This window comes from Mastigoproctus giganteus, chromosome 13 (genome assembly GCF_048544385.1).
Source record: "Mastigoproctus giganteus isolate SK-2022 chromosome 13, ASM4854438v1, whole genome shotgun sequence".
Lineage (NCBI taxonomy): Eukaryota > Metazoa > Arthropoda > Arachnida > Uropygi > Thelyphonidae > Mastigoproctus > Mastigoproctus giganteus.
This window is the reverse complement of record NC_143587.1, coordinates 47,067,810-47,094,201: the sequence shown is the minus strand read 5'-3', so window position 1 is coordinate 47,094,201 and position 26,392 is coordinate 47,067,810. Positions and strand designations below refer to the sequence as shown.

The window sequence follows — 26,392 nt, the reverse complement described above, 5'->3', positions numbered from 1 at the left end:
TTTTGGTCTGTGTATCCCCCCGCCAAGCTAGCAGTTTTTCAATCCACCTAACACTGCCTTGATAGCATCAGCAAATATTCTTGCACTCTTTCAATTTAAGTGTATCCCGTTCCTGTAGAAGCAGTGTCTCTGTTAACAAACACCGACCACACTGAGAAAAATTCCAACCCATAAGCCTTGCACAATCTCTCCAGGGCCAAAATGATTGATAAGGCTCTCAACATATACTCGCTGCTATTGTTTCTAGGCAGAATTGCAGACATTGTCAAATTTAACTCTAACTCGTGATTTTTTTTTCAACACTATCCTGTACTTGCTAAGTAAATCGGCAGATCTCTTACTCTTAATGTCATTAGTTACAATGTGTACAACAGTATCACCTTTTGTGCCCCCTTAAAAGATGATATCTGCTCTACAACATCATCATCTTTTGCCCCTGGCAGACATAACCTGGTCCTGTTCTACCTATCCTTCTTGCATAGTATATTCCCCATTTCCCTGACAATACAGGAACCAACAATAGCTAGTTCCTTTGGGACTAGTGCATTCTGCCTTGGAAATTGCCCTCTGTGTTGCCTGATGCACAGGAGTCAGCACTGCCATTGAGTTGGGCCGCTGACAGCTTGATGGGTCCTTCATAATTTTTTTCGAGAGCATTTATCCTACACCTCAAGCTCTCAAAGATTCCCATCAGATTGCTGAGTTGGTGCCTAATTGACAAGCTAGTCATCTCACACACAAAAAGACATCCTCCTTGGCTAGATCATGTCCTGTTTTAGAAAGTTCAGCAAACATTTCACACTTCGCACATTTTTTGCGACTGATGCGTTGGAGAAGCGCTCCTTCGTTTCTCCCCCAAAGTCATAGCACTCTCACTAGTCGGTGATCTATGCTTCGCAGCTCTAGTCGGGGTCATGACTTCCACTTAAATACAGTTTAATTAACAATGGAATTTAATTTTAGCACGTTAGGAAACTCGTGCTTCATATAAATTCTGTTGAATTTATATAAAGCACGAGTAATTTTTCATAATTGATGCCATCTGGATCTTCTGCACTTTGTTTTGTTTGTGATAATGCTTTATGGAGTTCCGCTATAGTTAGTGGATGATTATATTGTTTAACACATTTTGTAGAGAAATTTAAATTGTATTTTTCTTGGTGATTTTTATATTTCTGGAACGTTGGTGAATAGGATGGGGCGGAGGAAATTTTGGCAAAGGTTTCACCTAAAGCATTTGCTACATCTATTGGATCACCTATATCTTGCCCTTGCCATTTGATTGGGTGTACTAAATTTTTTTTGTATCTATTGCTCATTTTTATTATTTTATCCCAAACTGTTTTTAGTATTTGTTAGCATTAGTAGAGGCATATGATGCAAGAAAGCAAGCTTATGCAGCATCAGCCAGAAAAAAAACAAAAAAAACTTCCACTTCACCCCTCCGAAATACCTGTCCAGCTGAGCCTTAAATTTATTTAGGCTATCAACTTCCACAACAAGGGATGGACGTCTGTTCCACCAACCAACTACCCACTGGCTGAAGGCAAATTTCTGCACATCTATCCTACATCTGTCTTTCCTCAATCTGAATTTATGCCCTCTCAGGTGATTATTCTGAGCTAGAGGAAGAATCCCATCAGCATTGAGCATGCTTAAACCATTCAAGGCTTTATACACCTCTATCAGATCACCTCACCAGTGCCTAGTTTCCAGACACTGTAATTTGCAAAATTTAAGCCTTTCTTCGTAAGAGCAACCCTTTCTTCCATTCACTAACCTTGTTGCCCTTCTCTGTACTCATTCCAGCAGCTCTACATCCTTCTTGAAATGAGGCCTCCAGACCTGTAAACAGTACTCAAGGTGTGGCCTGACAATTGCCTTATACAAGGGAATAATCACCTCCTTATCCCTGCTAGAAAAATTCCTGTATATCATTGATAAGACACCATGAGCTACTATTGCAGCCCATCTGCACTGCTCAGAGAACTTCATATCTGCCTGCACAATTACCCCCAGGTCCTTTTCATTCTCTACCACTGTCAGTGTAGTACCACAGAGTTGATACATTGCTCTGGGGTTGCTGTTTCCCATATATAGTACTTTACATTTATCAAAGTTAAACTTCATGTACCACCTCTCAACCCATCTGCTCAACCTTTCCAGATCCTGTTGCAGCAGCATAGCATCAGTAGTGTCCTTAACAACCATGCCAACTTTTGTATCGTCTACAAACTTGGACATTAAGCTTGATATACCATCATCAATATTATTTATAAATACAGAAAACAATAATAGACCCAACCCTGAACCCTGAGGGACTCCACTAATAACATTAGTCCATGATGAGCAGTATCCATTGATTACCACTCTCGTCTTCTCCTCCTCTACTACCCCTTTATCATAGCATCAATTTGCCTCCAATGCCACACTGCTCCAATTTGTGCAGCAGTCTTCCATGTGCAACAGTATCAAAAGCCTTTCTAAGATCCAAGTATATAATATCAAAGTTATTCCCTGCATCCAGTTGTTTTGTGACTGCATCATAGTATCCAAAAAATTGGTCAGGCAAGACGTCCACTTAACAAAACCATGCTGTGTCTGAGCTATAACTGAAGTCTTGTTTAGATGATCCTGCAGTGCTTCTTTAACCAGTGCCTCCATCAATTTTTCCTGGAACAGAAGTTAAACTCACAGGTTTCTATAATTACTTGTGTCAGCCTTTGATCCTCTTTTATGACTTGTGGTCACATTTGCACATCTCCAGTCTATGGGTACCTCCCCTGAGTCCAAGGAAGCTCTCATAATTATGGCTAAGGGTTTGCTTACTTCCTTTGCTGCCTCCTTTAATATAACTGGATAGATCCCATCCACCCAGGTGCCTTTCTTGTGTTTATCTTCAACAATTTCTCCTCCACTTTAGTCTCAGTTATTATAAGATTATCTAGCTTACTGCCAGAGTTGAATACACCTCTGGCATTCCCCTCGCTGAATAATTCCCCATGTTGAATGTCGATGCAAAATATTCATTTAGTTTGTTAGCTATGTGAGCAGGATCATCAACAGTTGAACCATCGATATCAAGTGGACCGATCTGATTCATCCCCTTCCTTCTCGAGTTTATATAAGTAAAGGACTCTTTGCTGTTTTTCTTTGCATCCCTTGCCAAAGATTTCTCGTAATCTGCCTTCGCCTGCCTAACCTCCTTTGTAACTTTGTTACAGATGGCACCTCCGTAGCCAGGTGGGAAGGAGCAGCAGTGCGCAGCACACGCTTCTTGATTAGACCGGGGTTCCAGCCCATCACCACCAAATACGGAGGATGCGGAAAGGTCAGGGAATGACCACTGCATATTCACGGAGCAATATGGCCTTAGTTGCTAATGCCCCTAAAAAATAACCAAAATAAAATAAATTGTTACAGATCAACTTATATCTATCATAGGCTTCTGTGTCACGTGTTAATTTATATGTATCCCAAGCATTTTTTTCTCTGTCATATATCTCATTAGTTCATCTGACATCCATTTAGGCCTAAACCTTGGACAATATTTCTTAGTTGGTGTGTAAAGCCTAATAGCTTCCAAGATAAGTTCTTTGAATGCTTCCCATTTTGAATTTGTGGTGGTAACATCAGTTGGTCCCACTGTATAGAATTTAAATACTGTCTCAGACCATCGTAGTTGCCTTTACGAAAGCAATAACCCTTCCCTTTACCCCTGATGGTAGTTACTTCATTGAGTAAATCCCACTTTAGCACACTGTGATCATTGCCACCTAGTGGTTCCTCTATCTGCAGATTCTTAATGCATGAAAAATCACTACTGATAATCAAATCAAGAGTATTACTCCCTCTAGTTGCCTCCCGAACATGCTGATTTAAAAAAACAATCATCTAATAAATCCGCAAAAGCCTTGCTAGTGTGCGAGTGACCAACCCACAAATTCCAGTCAATATCTGGGAAATTAAAATCCCCCATTATAAGACTCTCTGATTTACTGGCCCACTCTATTTCCCTGTACAGTTTCTTATTATACTCATCAGAGTCATTAGGCCTATAGCACACTCCTACTCTCAATTCTGATCTCCCAGTGTTTATGTCACACCAAACTGACTTGACACTGCACTGTCCAGTGATGTCGACTGGCTTCACTTCCTTCGATTTTATGCGTTTCTTAACTAATAGCATAACCCCTCCTCCCTTCCTATCCTATCTATCCTTTCTGTAGACGTTATACTCCCCAAATTTCAGTTCTGCATTCCTTATATCTGTATGACACCATGTCTCTGATATCCCAACAATATTTGCCTTTGATGCTTTTAGCAATACCTTAAATTCATCAAATTTATTTATCAAACTCCTAGCATTGGTGTACACGCAAGTATACATGCACCTGTTCCCATTCTTAGCTACTCTAACACAACCCATGTGTTTACTTGTACCGCAATGACTCCCAGCAGTCTTTGAAATATCCTGCATCTTGTTTTCCAGGCTTCTGCTCATTCCAATAGAAGCAGTGCAAGGATCACTTTCACCTCTGCCAGTGGCTACTGTTAATCTATTAGCCCTTGTATCCCCCCAAGCAAACAGTTTTCTGACCCGCCTCGATAGCATCAGCAAATATTCTTGCACCCTTTCTATTTAAGTGTATCCCATCCCTGTAGAAGCAGTCCCTTCTGTTAACAAGTACAGACCAGGCTGAAAAAAATTCTACCCCTATTTATGGTTGAGGTAAAACATATCCAAGAGGCTTTTCTTGCATGCTCATTTGACATATCTTGCTCTTGCTCTAATTTTTTAAAAATGTATTAGATTGTCTGTGGTAGGATTTTTGGGAAAAATATTCCATGCCCTGTTTCTGTCTCGTTTAGCTTGAATGCATTCCACCAGGGCTTGGGAAAAAGAGGAAGTTTGGTGGACGTTTTTGGTATCGATTGTTCTGATGCTTTGTTAATTTGGTTGGTTACATATTGTACTGCCTGGTCAATGGTTAGTTGTCTAACTTTCTGTTGTTCAATTGCTGCTAGATTTTTGTATTTTTCCCAGTCTGCTTTGTTAAGCTTCTATTTGGGTTTCGTTTAGATTGACATGGAGTGTTTATTGTTAGAGTAACAAAGATGGGATAGTGGTCACTGTGTAATGGACCTTCATGAACTGTCCACTCCAAAACAGCATGTAATGTTGGGGAACATAAAATAAGATCTATCGCTGAGCTGGTTCCTGTTGGAAGGTGAACATATGTGTGCTTTCCACTATTCAGCAGGGTTAAATTTTTGGCATCTATTAATTTTTATAAAATATTAATAGTTTTATTAATTTTATAAAATATTAATATGGTGAAAATATCCACCAAAAAGTGGATATTTCACAGTTGATCTGATTGTCTTATATTGGCTGTCTCAATTAGTAAGTTGCCTGATTTTAACCTTTTTGCTGATTTTGGAGTTTCAGCTATATTTTTCAGGCATTTTTGTATCAGGAAAGGGGATAATTTTCCTGTGGACTGATCTCCCGTACAATGAATGAGGAGATACTTTGGTGTGGGTATCTCATATATATATATATATATATATATATCAGTATTTTATCTTCTTTTTGCCATGTTTGTATTAATTTCCTCAAGTTCTTGAGATGATTGGGTCATTTGGAAGATTTTGTGACTTTGTTGTCAAAATCCATTGTGTTTGCTCCATTTTGCTCTGGGAGTGAGAGCTTTTCATACCAGGTTTCCAGCCCCGTCATGTGGAGGCAGGAGCGGTGCCATCTAGTGACCAAACAGAAAATAAAAACAGTTAGTAATTGATTATTGTAAAGAAAGGTGACTTTCCTTTCTGTATTAGCAAGTTTTTGCTGTGCTAAATGCTATTAATATATACAATATGAGTTTAAGGAAATTGCAGAAACTTGCACAAAAATAAAACTTTTTATAATATTTGGCACGCTAGATAATTCACTGAAAGGTCACTCAAATCACTACGCTTGGCACCTGGGGCCAGTTAGCAGAATTTAAATGAGGGAGGGAGAGTCTGGAGGATGATTCACACTGCAGAAGTTGTTGACTGTATGCATGATTTGCTGATGACTGATCAATGAGCAACTACAGTGAAACTTCTCCTAACGGACACCTCTCTTTAACAGACATCTCTCTACAACGGACATTTTCAAATTCCCCAACTCTCCTCTATTGGTTTTAACGTGTTTTCAGCTTCTGTCTAGCGGACATTCTCTGTAACGGACGCGGACAAGCAATCTGCACTGTTTCGTTTAGATTAGCACTTAATTTGATCTCCCAATAACGGACAGTGGGAGAGCTCACGGCCCTTTTTCTAGGAATGTTTCTCCACGTATTGCCTCAATCGTGTGTTTATTTTCTATTTCCGATTCTCTGAATTTTATCAAGGTTTACGTCGCGGTTCTAAACCCTTTTTCAAGAATTTTAAGGCACGTGTAAAACTTCTGATGAATTCGGTGTGTGCAGGGAGGGGGGATTTTGTCGGCCTTTCGTCTTTTGAGTTAGAGTTTTCAGTTTTGTTCGGTGTCGTGTGAAGTGCACAATGTCTTCTCGTAAACATTTAACCTTAAAAGATAAAGTCGAACTCATTAATGCATATGATCGGCAAAAAAATAGCGTTCGCAATCTCGCTGCAAAATTCAAAATCGGGAAGACGCAGAAAATGAACTGCTCAAACAATTTTGGCAACACGTAAATGATCAGGTTCAAAAATTATTCCCAAAAACTGTTGGACTTCAAATTTGTCGCGCACGTGCTAAAAAAATTCCCATTAATGGGCCTATTATTAGGGAAAAGGCTTTAGAGGTTGGGAAATCTATGGGAGTAAATGAGTTCAAAGCTTCTGTGGGATGGCTAGACAAGTTCAAAACTCTGCATAAAATTTCTTGGAAAACCGTAAGTGGTGAAGGTGGATCTGTTGATACTGGGGTTGGCATCTCCGTAGCCAGGTGGGAAGGAGCAGCAGTGCGTAGCACACGCTTCTTGATTAAACCGGGGTTCGAGCCCGTCACCACCAAATACGGAGGATGCGGAAAAGGTCTGGGAATGACCCCCGCATATCCCGGAGCAATATGGCCTTAGTTGCTAATGCTCCTAAAAACCAAATCACAAACACAAACGATACTGGGGTTGTAACAGAGTGGACTGTCAAATTGGAAGATTTATGTCATGATTTTGAAGCTAAGGATATTTACAACTGTGATGAAACAGGGTTGTTTTTTAAAGCTCTTCCTGAAAACACAATGAGTCTAAAAAACGAAAAGTGCCAGGGCGGAAAAATTTCTAAGGAATGCTTGACTGTACTATTGTGTACAAATATGCTGGGAGACTTTGAACAACCTCTTGTTATAGGAAAACCACAAATCCTCGTTGTTTCAAAGGCATAAAGTTGAATCTTTTGAATGTTGACTAGAAGTCTAATAAAAAAGCGTGGATGACACGAGATATCATGAGCGAATGGATAAGTCACTTTAACCAAAACATGATTCGTCAAAACAGAAAAATTATTCTTTTCATGGATAATGCTGCATCTCACCCGCACATTGAATTGTCCAACATTCAAATTTTTTTCTGCCACCAAACACATCTGCAGAGTGTCAGCCCTTGGATCAAGGGATAATAAAAAATTTTAAACTTCACTACAGAAAACGTGTTTTAAGACATCTCATTGCAAACATGAACGATGTAACATGTGCGAGTGACCTTGCAAAGAAACTCAGCATCCTAGATGTGATTCAATGGATTTCCTCTTCAGTAAATGCAATTAGAAAACAAACTGTCGTGAACTGTTTTGTAAAGTCTGGCTTCTCAAACGCAAAAATTGACGTTGTAAACAGCAATGTGGAGCACCAAGAAGAACAAGAACTTCAACATCTATTGATAATGTACGATACTTCCGCTACAAGTGACCCTGGTTACAAAGATATAGACTCGAACCTCACTACAGAAGATGGTGCTCTATATATCAACGACATTATCATCGATATTTTTCAGGAAGTTCCTCATGAGGATGAAGAAATGGAAGAGGTCATTCTGTCAAAGAACATATTAACGACGAACCACCAATGAAAATAGAAGCACTCATATAAATCAATCGTTTAAAAATGTTTTTCGCTGCTGAAGAAGATACTGAAGGACTTTCGATGGTTTCTTCACTCCAAACAAATGTTGAAAACAAAATTATCAGCCGGAAGAAGGTGCAGAAGAAAATAAGTGATTACTGTATGTATTTTTCTTAAGATAAAGTCATAATATGCATAGCACAATTGTATGTACAAATTTACAAAAATATTGTGCAAAATCTGTATATAATTTAATTTTACATTAAACGTTTAACGATTTTTCTTTATCTCTTGCGTATGTAATTGTATATTATTTACAAAAATATTGTTCAAAATCAGTATATATTTTAATTTAATTTTACATTAAATGTTTAACGATTTTTCTTTCTTTCTTTTTTTTTTTTCTCCCTCAGACTTCTTGTTAGCGGACACTTCTCTCTGACGGACAGATTTTCGTTCCCCATGGCTGTCCGTGAAAGAGAAGTTTCAGAGTATTAGGTACATTTCCAGCACCTTGGAAATGTCATCTGAACATGTGTAGCACATAATTACAGAGGTTCTCGCTATGAAAAAGGTATCAATACAATGGGTTCTAAAGTTTTGATATTCTTATCAACAAATGCACAACAATTGTCAAGTGAACCATTTGAATTGTTTTCAATGCAGATGGTGCAAATTTCCTTGAGAGGTTTGTGACCATGGATGAAATGTGGGTCACAGCTCTTCTCCCCTTCAAAGTAAGCCAAGCTGTCGTTGCTATTGTTTGTTTGTTGTTGGCACATTGGCTTCTGTTGCCATAATGCACCCTCTCAAAGTTTCTTTTTTTCTAGTCTGGTCTCTTGCAGTTGCATTTCCAAACTAATGTCTGATAAAAATTATTCACAGTGTATTTGAACAGAAAATGTTCTTTGTATACACAGATTTGAGATGACTTTTTTTTATTAATTAATTTTATTAATGTTAGATAGCCTATTAATGTTAGATAATGAAAGATCTCTTGTATATTATTTTCTTCACTTAAAATATTTTGCAAAGCAGGAGTATCTTGAATTTTTGTTACGGACCTAAAAGCTATTTTTCTTTTGTTTATAAAGGCTGGACAATCCAGTAGTAAATGTTTAACTGTTTGTTGCACATAGCAATGATTAGGCACCTGCATGGTGATCTCTGACTGAGGTGGTTATTCAGCTCTAAGTAGATAAGATATGCATGTCCTATCCTCAACCTGGCAAGGGTTACTTTTTTTGGACTTCTCTTTCACCGGATTTCTACTTTTTCAGATCTGATTTAATTTGAAAATGTTTATTATAATATCATATTATAAGTTTGTGCCTGCTCTGGCAGATGGGCTGCTAGAGCAGGTCATGGAGTTTTGTCAATGATATATAGGAGTTTTGCTAGCAGAGATAAGGAGGTGATTATACTTTTGTATATGGCAATGGTCAGGCCACACCTTGAATACTGAGTACAGGTCTGGAGGACTCATTTTAGGAAGGATGTAGAGTTGCTAGAATGAGTACAGAGAAGAGCAACAGGATTGGTGAGAGGAACAAATGGGTGCTCTTACCAAGAGAGGCTTAAATTCTCTAAGTTGCAGCATCTGGAGACTAGGTACCTGTGAGGTGATCTGATTCAGTGTACAAGGCCTTGAATGATTTGAGCAGGCTCAATGCTGATGGGATACTTCCACTTGCTGAGATTAAGAACCTGATGGGGAGGGGCATAGATTCAAATTGAGGAAAGACAGTTGTAGATATATGTGCGGAAGTTTGCCTTTAGCCAGCAAGTAGTTGATTACTGGAACAGACTTACATCTGTTGTTGTGAAAGTTGATAAGCTTAAATAAATTTAAGGCTGAACTAGACAAACATTTGGAGTGACCAGATGGGTAAAATGGGAAGTTTTTTTTTTTTTTTTTTTTTTTAGGCTGATGCTCTATAAGCTTGATTTCTTGCATCATATGCCTCAACTAATGCTAATAAAGTTTGTTCACTCCATATTTTTTGCCACTCTTTCTTACTGTTCACTTTGATGTTATATCTGTAGTCTGCATATGGTACTTTGGTGATTGGAGATATGGTGCCTGTAGCCATTTTTCTGCATGGTCAACTTGTTTGTTTCCTTTAATTCCTGTATGTCCAAGAATTCAAAAAAAGGTTACTTTGTTTTCTTTTAAAGGGTTTGTTTAGAGTGATTTCAATTTGTCTCAGAATTGGGTGGAAATTCTTTGTGTCACACTGTATTGTTTGCATTACACTGAGGGAGTCTGTGAAGATCAGACTATGTGGTAGCTTTTGCTGCCATATTCGGTCTACTGCTAACTTCGCTGCTTGTAGTTCAGCTGTAAAGATGCTACATTTGGTTGGGAGAAGTTGTGTTATGATAGTATCACAGAAAACTGCTGCTGCACCTACTCTTGCATCGGTTTTTGATCCATCTGTGTATATTTGCATATATTGTGGATATTTCTCTAGATACACAGCATGTTGTTGAAAGCTGTCTCCTGGTAGGGAATGTCTTTCCCAAATCAAATCTGGAAGTAGGCATCACAGACTGGTGATATGGAGTAAGCCAAGTTGATTCCTTTTTGCTGACAAGGGGACAGAACCAGTTTTTTTTGGGCTACTGATGGAGGGTTGCTAGTGAAATACTTTCAGAAAGGCCAGATGATCACAGGGTCATATTACACAGAATTCATGAAGCACATAGGTGGAAAAAAAAAAAAAATTCAAAGACAAATGCTGAGGACAACTTAGAGAAAGGAGCCTTGTTCCACTAGGACAATGTGCCTGCTCACAATTGTCACTGCCATGGGTGTACTTGCCTGAGTATCTCTTTGAAATCTTGGACCATACCGCATACTCATCAGATCTAACATCATTGAACTTTCACTTATTTTTTAATTTGAAAAAAAAAAAAAAAAAAACTGGCCATCCATTTTCCCACCAACAGGATGTCATTGTTGCAGCAGATGCATTCCTGGGGGCCCAACAGAAAACTTTTTCAGCTGGAATCAATGCATTGCAGCTTGTTGTTTGTAGGCTATATGACACAAGGGAAGCATTGCAGCATTGGTGGCAAAAGTGTATCAACTCCAAAGGGGACTACATTGAAAAGTAACATTATCTGACTCCTCAAACGTTTAATACTCAGGCCATGAACATTTCAAATGCCTCTTATAAATATGAATATGTATGAAAATAAATAAATACTTTTGTCAGTTATTCTTCATTTTGCAGGTTAACAAAAAAAATTATTTTCCCATCTACCCTGGATAATCTCCATTTGCAATATACACTAAAATTATACTGAATTACATATAAGTAAAATTTATGGAGGCTCTTATTTATTATAATGTAATATAAAAGCCTGATGTAATATAAAAGCAAAATAAAGTCATAATTACTTACTTTTCACAGTTTCTACCTGTATAACCAGGCGGACATGCATTGCACGTTGGTTGTCCATCTGTATCCAAGAAACATGTGGGAGAAAACCTGTGCAGGAAATATATATATACCAGATTTTAATATTACTGTATGGAATTATTACAACTAACACAGAAAATATTAATATTCCATAATATCCCAAAATAACTGAATTGCAATGATTAGTTCAAAGGAAACTTGGGCCACAAAGGATCAGCACTGATTGCAAGTGCTGAGCTCCAAATTTGGTTTTGTGTAAAGGAAGTGCACGAAAATTAGTTTCCAGTAATGAAAAATTCCGGTCTGAAACATTAATGTTCCATAAACCTTCAATTTATAAAGTGAATTTATAAAGAAGGATATCAGTAATATTTCCTCAGAAATGGGGATGTCATCATGTGCAACTATTAGTATTAATTCTAGCTTATAATGGGGGGGGGGGGAATATCATTTCACCTGTCCATCTCCATCTAACAGTTTTAGTTCTTTCTGAGAATTTATGCAAACTACCCACACTTCTAACAATGTCAAATGGAAGTTTGTTTCTGTAATCAACCGCCCACTTGCAAAAGTGCAAATTTCTCAACATCAATCCTACAACCATCCTTCCTTAGTTTGAATTTATGCCCCTTATGTGAGTATTTTGAGCAAGAGGAAGGATTCCGCCAGCACCCAGCTTACTCAGTCCAATCAAGGCCTTAAACAGCTCCATCAAATGACCTCACTACTGCCTAGTTTCTAGACACTGCAATCTGCAACACTGAAACCTTTCTTGGAAGAACACACCTTTGTTCCACTCACCAATCTCATTTCCCTTCTCTGTACCCATCCCAGCAGCTCTACATCCATCCTAAAATGAGGCCTCCAAACCTGTATGCAGTACTGAAGTTGTGGCCTCAGCATTGCCTTATTCAATGGGATAATCACCCCCTTATCCCTGCTAGCAAAATTCCTGTATATCAGAAAACCCTGTGAACTTTCCTAGCAGCCTGTCTGCACTGTCAGAGAATTTAATATCAGACTGCACAATTAACCCATGGGTCTTTTAAATTTTACCCTATCTTCAGTGTAGTACCACACAGTTGATACATTATTCTGGGATTACTGCTACCCATGTGCAGCACCTTTCATTTGTTAAACTTCAACTGCAATTTCTCAGCACATCAGCATAATTTGTTTAGATCTTATTGCAGCAGTCTACCCTGATTACTGTCTTTAACCATCCTGCCAACCTTTGTTTCATTAACAAACTTGGATATCAAACATGATATGCCAGTGGCATAACTAGGGTGAGACAAGTAGGGAACATACCCTAGGGCCAAATTTGGGGATGCCATTTTTGTGGTTAAAAATGCAAAAATTCAGCCACAATTTTAAAGAAAAGTTTTCAAGTGGGGAGCCATTTTTTTTATATGCCCTGGGCACCATCAATCCTACTTATGCCTCTGCTCTTAATTCCACACTGCTCCAATTTGCACAGCAGTCTTTTATATGCAACGGTATCAAAAGCTTTCCTGAAATCCAAGTATATGATATTAAAATTCCATTTTGCATCCAGTTCCTTTATGACTGCATAATATTATTCAATCAAATTGGTCAGACAAGCTCTCCACTTAAAAAACCCAAGCTGTAACTGAAAGTATAATGCCTTTCCTGTCTAGATAGTCCTGCATTAATTCTTTTACTAGTGACACCATTAATATCCCTGGAAAAGAAGTTAAACTAATAGGTCTGTAATTACTCATGTGATCCTTTGATAACCTTTGTGAACTGCAGATACACTTGCACTTCCACAGGGACCCAACCCACATGCACCAACCCTGAATCTAAAGATGCTCTCAATTATGGTTAAGTGTTTGCTTACCTCATTTGCTGCCCTTTTTAATAACTGGATAGATCCATCCACCCCGTGTTGCGTTTAACTTCAACAATTTCTCATATATTTCCCTCTTAGTTATAAAAAAAAAAAAAAAATCATTGTTTCCTGTTAGATTTTGATTAACTTCTGGCATCCCCCTCCCTAAAGAATTCCTCATATGTGAATGTAGATGGAAAATACCTATTCAGCTTGTCAGCACCCTGAGCAGGATCATCAACAGATAAACCGATTAATGTAGATGGAAAATAACTATTCAGCTTGTCAGCAACCTGAGTAGGATCATCAACAGATAAACCATTGACATTAAGTGGGCTAATGTAATTCAACCCCTTCCTTCTATTGTTGATACAAGTAAAGAAGTCTTTGCTGCTTTTCTTTTCATCCTTTACCAGATACTTCTCATAATCTGCCTTGGCTTGTCTAACCTCCTTTGTGACTTGATTACAGACTAGTTTATCTAAAATGTATGCATCCCATACATTTTTCTTCTTTGCCATGTGTCTCAATAGTACATCTGACATCCACTTGGGTCTAAACCTTGAACAGTATTTCTTAATTGGTATTACAAGCATAGTAGCTTCTATGATTATTTTCCTGAATGCTTCCCATTTAGAATTTGTTGTTGGTAACATCATCATCAGTTGGTCTCACTGCATAGAATTTAAAAGCTGTCTGAGATCACTGTAGCCTCCTTTTTGTTAATATTCACTCACACCTATGTACCTATTTGCATCAGTGTTTCCAATGGAAATATTTACAATGAATACCAATTTCCATCAGAAACACCGATGAAATGATATTCAGGTAATGGAAAATTAAATTTACATCTGTATTACTAACCTTTAGAATATCCTAAAAGCAAGGATATTTTAGGATGGGCAAGATTATATTTTTTGCTTCTCTTGTTTTTGCCTTTTCATGAACAATCATATCTATTTCCATCATCTGTCTAAAACAGATGGGGTTCAATCTTCTTGGCATCAAAGGAGAAATGACAGATAAACAGTGGTGTGTTGCCAATTTGTCAACAAGGTGAATAACTCAAGAATTTCAGTTACAGGTGATCTCCTGTTAAAATAGTCCTTTAAATTTTTTATCAAATTTTTTTTTTTTTTTTTTTTTTTTTTTACCAAGGTAAAATTTGGGTGATCCAAAATTTTAATAAGGAGCTTACACAACACCCTGCCCCCCCCCCCCCCCCAGCATGCCTCTGACTTATATTGTTGGACAGATCTCTGATGTTAGTTATCACCAAAAAGAAAAAATTTGACATTCAGGGATCATTCCAGTATGAAGTACTTTATTGGAAAACAGGCCTTGGGCTTCAGGTTGCATATCATATCACAAAACTTTCTAGCAACAACCGACAAACTGACTTAAAATAATTCCTACTTAAAATACTAAAACAGAGATAAAATAAAAGCGTTAAAATACAATAAGATAAAAGCGTTAAAATACAATAAGATAAATGCATTAAAATGATGAAGCAGATGAAGAGGCACTTCATCTCGAAAGCTACTATATATTTTATAAGTTTTATCCATATTTTATTGCATTTTAATGCTTTTATCTTATTGTATTTTAACACTTATTTTATCTCATGTTTTAGTATTTTATGTCGGCATTATTTTAATAAATTTATTTTAAGTCAGTTTGTTGGTCATTTCTAGAAAGTGTTGTGAAGTACAGTATTTTGTTATTATTTTTTTATTTAATGCGTTTTTTTTTCTTTCTTTTGTGTTTCAGTAATTTATAAGGTTTAGTTTTATGGTGTATGTTGAGATATGTTTTAGAATTCAAGTTTTATTTTATTCTTATATGTTTATGATAATGCTATACTTTTTGCATTATTATGGGAAGGACAAATTTCATGAAACTTGTATGAATTACACTAACACTTCCTATCACATTGATTAAGCTGATTTATTTTAATAAGTCCTTACAAAATCTGATATGAACTAGTTATTACATTTTAGTAAGCATTTATGCCATTAAGAGGATAATCTACCCTTTCAATGGCATAAATCAGTGCTTCTGAATGGTGTTCAGAAAGTTTCATTATGCGTGCCACAAAAGTTTGGATGTTATGTTATTGCAGATAGAACAGTTACCTTTAACTGATAAATGGCTATGTTTAATATTCAATGTATTTTCAGTTTACTGGGAACTATACACTCATTGCTAAGTTTTTTTCCCACAGACCATACATTCAGGAATAGGATGGTTTTCAAGTACACTGTACAAAAATCCAAAGGTTATATAACTATCTTGGTACTTACAGACTGCATGCCCTTAACAGATTGTATGAAACATATGCTTGCAATTGGTTCTCAATGTGTTCTCACTTTTGTTATTATTGCTTTCTGCCATTGACTTATCATTCTTTTTCCATTTAATTAAAAATTAATTTGTATTAAGTTTAATAACTTTAAATTAATTCTTAAAAATGTTATTGAAAACAGCAAAATAAACAAAACTCATCAAAACAGTTACTCGCAAAGAACAACAAAAATGGCTGCTCTTATTGAAGGGAAACTGAACATATGTGAGTTGCCAAATTCTCTGTAGTTTTGCCAACTGAAGTGTTCAGTGTGCTGCAGTTCCTCACAGAAAAGAATATTGTGCCATGAGAAAAAAAAAAAAGTTTGAGAACCACTGCTGTAGATAATAATTCATTAACTAACTGAGGATACACCATTTATTAGCATATAAATAATTTATTCATTAGTGTTATCATTATTATTGTGTATACGTTTGGGTGACCAGATGTCTCATTTTTAATGGAATTGTCCCCTTTTTCAGCCACTGATTCAATTTTTTCTGAGAAAATGATAACAGGACACCAAATGTCCTGTTTTTTTTAAAAACGCATCCATTTTCTTTTCTTTCTTCTGCGCATGAGAGTTGACTATTGTGTGTACCATAGCTGACGCAATAGACATGTGAATGAATTCTAGTATTTTCATTTGGTGTTTTTCAAAGTATTGATGTGTTGGTGGTGATGCAAACTAACATTATTTGAAGGGTTTAGTAATTAATTATAAATTCAATTTGTTGACAAAAGGTAATGAGATGCTCAAGTGAAAGTGTAGTTTCATTATTATTATTTGGTTTTTAGGAGCATTAGCAACTAAGGCCATATTGCTCTGGGATATGCGGTGGTCATTCCCTGACCTTTCCGCATCCTCCTTATTTGGTGGTGATGGGCTCGAACCCCGGTCTAATCAAGAAGCGTGTGCTACGCACTGCTGCTCCTTCCCACCTGGCTAGGGAGGCGCCAGTGTAGTTTCATGGACACGTTGAAACAAAAATTCCCTTTAACTGAAAGTCAATGTTAATTGTAAAGTTTTATGCACTGTTTGTCCAGCTGAATTTTCTATTGAACATGGTAGTCATTCAGATATTACATGGCACACTGCTAAAAAAGTACAAAGAAGCAGTTGCAGCAAAAAGTGCAAGCTGTAAACTACCCTCTTTCATGACAAAACAACAAGAGGTAAATGGTGAACGGAAATGTCTTGCTCCATATATGAAGGATTGCTAGCTTTCCATAGTATCAAACATAACCATTTGTTTAGATCGGTGGATTGCACATCTACCATCATACAAAACTTATTCTCAAAAAGATTCACACGTGCAAGAACAAAATGTGAAAGTATAGTTGTGAATGTGCTGGTTCCTTTTGCTTTTCGTGAAGTGATAAGTGACTTACGTGAGGCAAAATATTTTATGTTGTTGATGGGGTTTTAAGTGCAATGGCTACTTAGGCCATATCGCACTTGGTAAAGTGGTTAATACTGCCTGTGTTGGTTGATGTAGAAGCAGTTATAAACGGCTATACAGTCCTATTTGTTTTAGGAAGGAGAAGAATTCTGTGAGATTTGATTTTTCGCCTATGATATGGCTACGCGACAAAGGTTCCTTTAAGCTTGCCAGAGAACTGAATGACACTAGTCGAGCATTATTATATAGAGTACATTCCAGAAGTATGTGTTTGACTGTGAGTGGTGTATGACAGTGATTACTGAGGAGGGTCATTCCCTGACAAGAGGAACAGATGAGTTAAATGAGTATGGCTAAAATTACTTCTTCTTGTCTATTTGCAATGCGGCTGGAAGCCCATAATTTTGGTACAGTTTAATTTGAAGTAGTTTATTATGAATTTGCACTTGCCATTGAAGAGTCCATCGACCTTTACATATACTTTGTATATTCATTTTATAATCAGTGAATGGTATTAGGGAATTCGTTGGTGTTGATCTGGATGGATTTTTGGCAACATCATCCACAATTTCATTTCCTGGAATTCCAGTATGGCCTGGGATCCAGCAGAAGATAACCTTTTGTTGATGTTCTCTGAGATGTATCAACTCTATTCTAACAAGCTTTAATAATGGGTGAGTAGGTGGGGAGTTGCTTTGCAAGGCAAATAAGGAACTTTGCGAGTCTATGTATATTATGGTCTTTTGAATTGACATAGGCAAAATATTTTCTATAGCAAGCTATATGGCATATAATTCAGTCGTGTAACTGCTACACTCTGTTGGAAGAGATAGAGAAATGGTAGTATCAGGGAGTACTACTACTGCACCCGATCCACTCTCAGACTTCGATCCATCTGTATATATTTTAGCGAAGTCAGGATAATGTTGAATATGTGCAATCTGTAGCTGTTGGATGTTAATGTCTGATAGACAGTGTTTTCCCCACTGGTGGATATAATTGTCACAAAATGGCATGATGACAGACCATGGAGGGTTGAGATCTATAGGATCTTGGAAGATTTTATTGAAGTGTATATTACAATCTTCTGCTAGTTGCTTTAGCCTAATACCAGCAGGCCGAACTGTCTGTGGTTTGTTTCTATAGAAGGTCATAAACTGCAGATTATAAAGTATTGACAAATTAGGATGGATCATCTGGCTTTGGATGTTGGTTGCATAGTTCAGCAGCAACATCTTTCTCCTGATATTTAGAGAAGGTTCATGGGCACCAACATACAAACTTTGCACTGGAGCTGTTCTGAGAGCTGAATGTTGAATAGGGTTGAGGCAAGATAAAGCACTCTCCCTAGCAGAGTCTAAGACAGGCACGCCATAGTCCAGTCGTGATCTGCTTATGGTTCTATATAAATGAAACAAGCTGTAATGATCTGTTCCCCATGTTGTGGTTGATAAGACTGAGTATATTCAGTTTTTTTTTATAAGTAGTCCGGAGACGTTCAATGTGCTTTTGGAAATTTAACTTACTGTCAAAGAACAATCCTAGTAGACGAATACTATTAGCTATGCGAAGAGAATCATTATTCAAGTGGAGATCGGGTTCAGGATGCATATTGCATCTGATACAGAAGTGATTGGCAGTAGATTTCTGACTGAATAGTCTATAACCATTTTGTATCATCCATGTCAGGATGCAATTGATTGATATTTGTAGTTGGCATTCGATGTAATGCATGTTTTGAGAATGACAAGAAATTGTGAGGTAGTCTGCAAAAATGTATGAATCCCAGTTTTCGGAATGAGTTCAATTATATGATTCATTCTCATTGCAAACAAGGTGGTGCTGAGAACAGACCCTTGTGGAATTCCTTCTTGTTGGATAAAGTTTTTAGAGACGGTTCCCCAATAACGAACTTAAAAGGATCTCTGTTGAAGGAAATTTTGGATAAAATATGGTAAATTACCTCTCAGGCCAAGAGAATGTAGATCCTTTAAGATGCCAAAATAACTCGTAGTGTCAAAGACTTTCTCAAAGTCAAGACAGACCATGATAAGATGTTCCTTTTTCATGAAAGCATTTCTGATATTTGTCTTGGCTTTGATTATGAGATCCAATGAAGATTGGTTTTTCCAAAATCCAAACTGGTTGTTATTTATCAAGTTTTGAGACTCAAGGAACCAAGTGAGATGGTGATGTATCATTTTCTCGAGAGTTTTGCTGAGACAGCTGGTAAGTATATCGGCCTGTAATTTTGAGGAACAGAATTATCTTTACTTGGTTTTGCAATCAGTAGTACATAAGAGTGACGCCAAGAACTTGGAAAGGTATGTTCAGAAAAAATTCAATTGTAAAATATGAGCAGCAAAGAGAGTGATCTTTGATCCAGATTTCAGAGAATTACATAATATATCACATCAGGGTCAGCAGCACTGTTTCTTGAGTTGGTAAGAGATTGCAGTAGCTCAAGCATGGTAAATGGTTGATTATAAGATAAAGCAGAATTGTCAGTGAAATTCAGTCTGGATTTCTCTGTAACAGTTTTACGTTTTTAAAATGATTGATCATAAGCATTACAAGAAGACAACAGAAAAAATATAATTTCCAGTGCATTTGGTATATATATGTAAGATTAGAGAGCTCTTGTCCATTCCAGTTCAGTAGTGGGGTGGATAAAGGTGGAAATTTACTGTTCAAACATTTCATTTTTCTCCAGATTAATCTGTTATCGGTATTTTTATTAACTGATGAGGCAAATTTAATCCAAATTTCTTTTCTTGCTTTGCGTCTGATATAATGAGCTTTAGCTCTAAGCCATTTATAGTTAATAAGATTGGAGGTGGTAGGATGTTTGTGGAAAAGGTTCCATGCTTTGTTTTTCTCTTTTTTTCCCATTGTTGCAATCTTCATTCCACCAGTAATTTATTTTTCGTCTATTTCTTATTGATATTGAGGAATGGCAGGGGATACGGCTGTCAGCATTTGATTCGTGATGTGCTCGATAACATAGTTGATGGAACCGGACTGAATGATATTGTTGTCAAATGAGAGTGCATTTTGTATTTTGTCCAGCCAGCCCTTGAAAATTTCCATTTAATTGGATTTTCTGTTTGAAAAGAATAGGATGTTTGAATTTTGCAGATTAACGGATAATGGTTAATCCTCACTCAGAGATACCCAATCTATACTTGGAAAGAGGACTGAGGAACAAATGGAAAGGTCTATTGCAGATGTTGAACCTGTAGGGAGATGCACATATGTAGGAGACCCAGTATTTAGTAATGTTAAATTCTGTCTATTGATCAGCATTTCGATAAGCTTACCTCATCTGTCTGAGGTGGGGGAACCCCCCTAATGGATGATGTGCATTAAAGTCTCTGGCAAAGGTAAAGAAAGCCTGCACGAGAAGCATGCAAAAGTTCGATGAAATTTACCGGTAAAAGTACTTTGCCATAATGGCATTTGTATTGATGCTCGCTCAGTACACAGATGGTAAGTGTTATTGGTCAGGAATAGAAATTGTAACCCTCCTTTAGAATCACTGGTACTATTGGATAAATTGTTTATTAAGGGGGAAAAAAAAAAAGGCAAAGGAAGCCTACACGAGAAGCACGGCAAGCTTCGAAAAAGTTTAGCAGTGAAACTACTTTATGAACATTTTTTACAACGCCAGAATGCAAAGGTAAAGAAAGCCTGCACGAGAAGCATGCAAAAGTTTGATGAAATTTACCGGTAAAAGTACTTTGCCGTAATGGCATTTGTATTGTTGCTCACTCGGTACACAGATGGTAAGTGTTATCGGTCAGGAGTAGAAATTGAATCCCATGGGAGATTGTAACCCTCCTTTAGAATCACTGGTACTAGTGGATAAATTGTTTATTAAGGGGGGGGTGGAAGGCAAAGGAAGCCTACACGAGAAGCACGGCAAGCTTCGAAAAAGTTTAGCAGTGAAACTACTTTACGAACATTTTTTACAACGCCAGAACTTTCAATATGACTATTTGTGATTCAATTAGTTAATTCAATTAGTGATTCTAAAGAAAAAAGGTTAGGTTACCCCCCCTCCACTTTGGGAGGGTTTCAAGCTCCTGTGGGATTCAACTTTTACTCCAGACTGATAACACCCACCGTCTGTTTACCGAGCGAGCAACAATACAAATGCCGTTACGGCAAAGTACTTTTGCCGGTAAATTTCATTGAACTTTTGCATGTTTCTCGTGCAGGCTTTCTTTACCTTAGCCAAGTCTCCTAGTAAACAAAACGGAGATGGTAACTGCATAACAAGATCTTAGAGTTCCTGAATAGTATATTGATGATTAGGAGGAAGATAAATTGAAACCAATGTCAGAGTAATACCATTAACAACACACGTGGCAACAGCTTCTAAGGATGATTGTAATGGAATGCATCTGGAGGGGATGCTTGAATCCACAAATATTGCACTCCTCCATGAACGCTATTGGAGTTAGCCCTGTGCTGCCTGAATACAGTGTAATTTTTGATTGAAACTGAGACCAGAGATATCAAATTAGTTTCTTGCAAGCACATTGGAGGAGGTTTGTAGTGGTGAACGAATTCATGTATATCATCTATGTTACTGCAAAGACTTCTACAGTTCCATTGGATAATATGTTCCATTATTTGGTTTTGTAAGAGGAAGATGAATCTGTCTGCTTTTTATGCGTGGGTTTTTTATAACAGTCAGGTTTAGATTTGTCTTTTCTGGGAAAATTGGGGTGTCCTGAATCATTTTTATCTTCCATATCACCATCTGCATGTAATTCAAGAAAATCTTCTTGGTTGAGCATATCATCAGCATCCATGCTTCTTGGTTGTGGTTGTTTCACCTCCAAAGGATCTGATTTGTGCAATTTTTCTGCCACTTTACTGTGAGTTATGTTTTGAGTTGGAATTGTGAGTGGCATATTATTACTTTGGCCCACTAACTGTGATTCAGATGTAGGCTGAGTCGATAGTACTGATCGAGCCCAGTCGGCAATCGATTTGTTGGGAGAGACTGACACTTCTGTCTGACATGCTACTGATTTTTGACTATGGGTAACCGAAGCGTAAGTGGTTTTCAGCATGCCTGATTTTACTTGTCTTCTAGATTCTTAAAAAGATACTTTATTTTCAGTCTTGTATTTTTTTTTCCTAACTTCCAGAGATCACAATCTTTGGAGTATGCTGGATGATTGCCCCTGCAATTAGGACACTGTGGAGTTTGTGCCTTGCATTCTGATTGAGTATGAGTTTTGCAACCGTAGTTTGGACATGTTGCATCTCCATGGCATGCTGTCTGGGAGGGACCAAATTTCTGACATTTGTAGCATCTTAGAGGGTTCGGGATAAAGGGCTGAACACGGCAGTTTAAATAACCTGCTTTGACTGAGGATGGTAGATTCGGTAAATTGAAGGTTAAAATTATGCTAAATATGTTGGGACTAAGGTGCCGTCTTTTCATATCATGATTTTCTTGCCTGAGTTACATGTTGAGAGCTCTTTGGCTCTAATCATGGGAAGTCATTAGTGTCCATGTTTACCCCTTTTAGCCCTGGGAGAGGGACTTTCTTCTCCCAGCTTTACCGGCCCCAGCACTTGGAGGCAGGAGTGGTGCAACCAATGACCAAACAGTTTAAAGTGAATACTAAAAAAAGAGAGGCAGATTCCCTTTCTGGGTTCATCAGACTTTTTAAGGCAAAGAACCACTTTAAGTGAACAAAACAGAAGAAAAATCACACAAGAAAAATAAAATTATCATTTTAAAAGAGCACTCTATGAATCACAGAGAAAAAACGCTTGTCACTATCGCTTGGCACTCGGGGCCACAAAATATTTTATCTGTTAGGGTAGATTCATCAAATCTCTCAAGCCTTCAAGTTGGTCCCAGTTTGGGTGAGGTTTCTTATACCTATGAAAGGAATACAAGTGAACTTGTTGGAATTCCATAATATCATAGGAGAAACATCTGAGAGAGATAAATTAACCAACAAGATAATAGCATTTTGTGGTGACAACTGCAACACCAACTTTGGTGGCATTGCATAAGTTTCTCATAAGTCTTTTTTCACTTAAGTCTTTCATAAGTTAAGCAAGAACATGAAAATGAACATCTTGGGAGTAGGCTATGCTGCACATATGTTGTGCATAACAATTCGCAAATAACTGCAGATATTAGCATTAGCAGAGGCATACAATCGAATGATCAGGAAAGCAAGCTTGTGCAGCATCAGCCAAAAAAAAAAAAAAAAAAAACTCCTCCCATTCCACCCCCTCCATTTTTTTCAAATGCCTGTCCAGATCAGGCTTAAATTTATTTAGGCTATCAACTTCCACAACAAAAGATGGAAGTCTGTTCCACCAATCAACTACCTGCTGGCTAAAGGCAAATTTACACACATCTATTCTACAACTGTGTTTCCTCAATTTGAATCTATGCCCCACCCCTCAGGTTCTTAATCTGAGCAAGAGAAAGAATTCCATCAGCATTCAGCTTGCTCAACCCATTCAAGGCCTTATACACCTCAATCAGATCACCTCACATGTGCCTACTCTCCAGGCACTGCAATTTGCAGAACTTAAGCCTTTCTTGGTAAGAGCACCCCTTTGTTCCCCTCACCAATCTTGTTGCCTTTCTCTGTACTCATTCTAGCAACTCTACGTCCTTCCTAAAATGAAAGTGTGGCCTGACCATTCCCTTGTACAATGGGATAATCACCTCCCTGTCCCTGCTAGCAAAATTCCTAAATATCATTGACAAGACTCCATGACCTGCCTTGGCAGCCCAACTGCATTGCTCAGCAAATGTCATATCTGTTACCAATTGATGTGGGATCAATTATTAACAAAGTGTTTCAACGTTTTCATGTTTTCATTATTAGAGTTGAGGCACTGAAATCCTTCTGCAATTTTGTTAAAGTGGAATACAAGCAACTTTTAGAAAGTGCGAAGAAAGTGTAAATTTTAGAAAGTAAATTGAATTTACTGAAACTTTCAACAATTTCTATGATACTTTCCTAGAATATGTGGAAAACTGGGCCAAGACTTTTGCAGAGCTCTGTGGGTTTTGTTAAATATCCCTCCATCATGGTGTTGTTCAACAGTGTGTCCAAAACATCCAAAATTGGATATGATATGAATCATGTGAAGAATGTTTGTTATATATTTTAAATTTTATTTTATGTGAATCTAAGATTGATTATTGGAAGAAATGTGGTGTGATGACTAGTGAGAGGTGGACAGTCAATTCAGATAATGAAAAATGAAGACATTAGTTTTGGGAACATAATACACATTGTGAGTCTTGTGTTAGGAATACCAGGCACAAATGCATCATTAGAGAGGGTGTTTTCTTTAATGAACGCATTTTGCACTGATGAAAGGAACCAGTCGTCCACTGAAACTGTACAGGCAATATTAATAACAAAAACATATTTTAAAGACGTTTCTTGTATGGACTTTTACAATTTCATAAAGGAACAGAGCCAAACCTTTTAGAAGAAATTAAATCATCTAACAAATATGACAAAGATATTAGTAGTGTACATCCTGGACCATTTACTCGATAAAGATTTGTGTAATTTTACAATGTTAATGTGAGACTACGAAGTGATAAATATGTAAGCAACCCATGATAATTTTAATCAAGCTAAACAGTTATGGCTAGTTGTCATGAAACAAGTACAAGAGGATTGTTTTAACTAGTATGAGAGTCAAATCACATCAACTTGCCATGAGTGTCCCTGTTTTTTTGTTTTATAAATCTGTTTTGGTCACCCTAGTATAAACATATCCTTTTTTATTTACTTAATATGATATTTACTTAATTATGCATAATCAACCTCATGATATTTAAAAATTTACATCCTCTGATATATTCAGCCATGTGGATGTAACTTAACATTATTAGATTGTGAGTTAAAGCAGTTCTATATATCTTTCCATTCTCTTACCTCATCCCAAAAATTCTTTGCTAGGACCTTAAGTAAATGAAGATTTTTATCATCTTGAATACTTGTGTTTAATTTTTGTAATGTGAGGAAAACTTTTTGTGATCCATTGAGTGTCAGTATATGAAGGCAACACTACTGTTGTGTTGCCAGTAGTGTTGTATTTAGGAAGGAATTATGTATTTCAATGAAAAAAAGAAGTTTTTTTTTAATTCTGCCTGTGTTATATATAAGATAATTAAAATAGGATATTGCCAGTAGCATGGCAAACCAGTAGAGTGAAAATGAACTGAACCAAATAAAATAACAATAACAGAAAAATATAATGGAGGATAAAGAAGAAAAGGTAGTGTTGAGGCAACGTTCCTAAAATAATTTAGAAATTAAGCCAATTAAAAGAAATTTAGTGGCGCCCCCCCAGTAAGCACCTGTTTCTGAATTATGTGAAATCTCACTAAGGTGGAAACATAAACTAACAACATTACATTACCAAATAAACTGAAAATTAATAAAATAAAATAGAATAGACTAACCATTATGTTCCATCTCGACAGAGGACAATGAGGCCAATAATAGTCAGCGAATCACTGCATTTCAAACGCTAAACAAATCCATGCAACGACAGAATGACACTAAGATCAAACCGCCGATGCAATAGATTTGCATAGCGGTGGTCCTTATGCAGCGAAAAATAATAAAACAGAAAGCTTAGTACTTGCATGGCCAAACCACACCATTGACAAAACAATAGTTGAACTGAAAATATATAGAAACAAATTAGGCTATAGATGGTGGTACGAACGCAGCGTTAGCACACTGTCACGCTACCCCCATTTATATATGTTCAAATTAATCCAATTAATTTGGAAACGGGTGCTTACTAGGTGGCGCTGCTAAATTTCTTTTAATTGGCTTAATTTCTAAATTATTTTAGGAACGTTGCTTCAACACTACCTTTTTCTTCTTTACCCCCCTTATATTTTTCTGTTATTGTTATTTTATTTGGTTCAGTTCATTTTCACTCTACTGGTTTGCCATGCTACTGGCAATAGCCTATTTTAATTTAGCTTATTGTTAGCAACATGTAGTGGATTGTGCTCTTCTGCTGCCACTGATGTTAGCTTTTTTATTATTTCTTCTTATTTATTTTAATATATATTTCCGTAATTTTTATTTCTCTATTTAATTTTTGGATTAATTTGATCATATTTAAATGGGGGTAGTGTGACGATGTGCTAACACTGTGTTCGTACTGCCATCTATAACCTAATTTGTTTCTATATATTTCCAGTTCAACTATTGTTTTGTCAGTGGTGTGGTTTGGCCATGCAAGTACTAGGCT

The 26,392-nt window shown here is 37.1% G+C and overlaps 1 protein-coding gene across 11 annotated transcripts in view; it reads right to left on the bottom strand.

Moving 5' to 3' along the window:
• trol (terribly reduced optic lobes) overlaps nucleotides 1–26,392 on the bottom strand; it is a 1,731,230-nt gene that overhangs the window by 524,288 nt on the left and 1,180,550 nt on the right. For all 11 annotated transcript variants that reach the window (XM_090387691.1, XM_090387694.1, XM_090387699.1 and 8 more), the window contains one exon: nucleotides 11,485–11,571. In XM_090387691.1, the coding sequence (XP_090243817.1) occupies nucleotides 11,485–11,571 (87 nt within the window). The remainder of the gene's footprint in view (nucleotides 1–11,484; nucleotides 11,572–26,392) is intronic.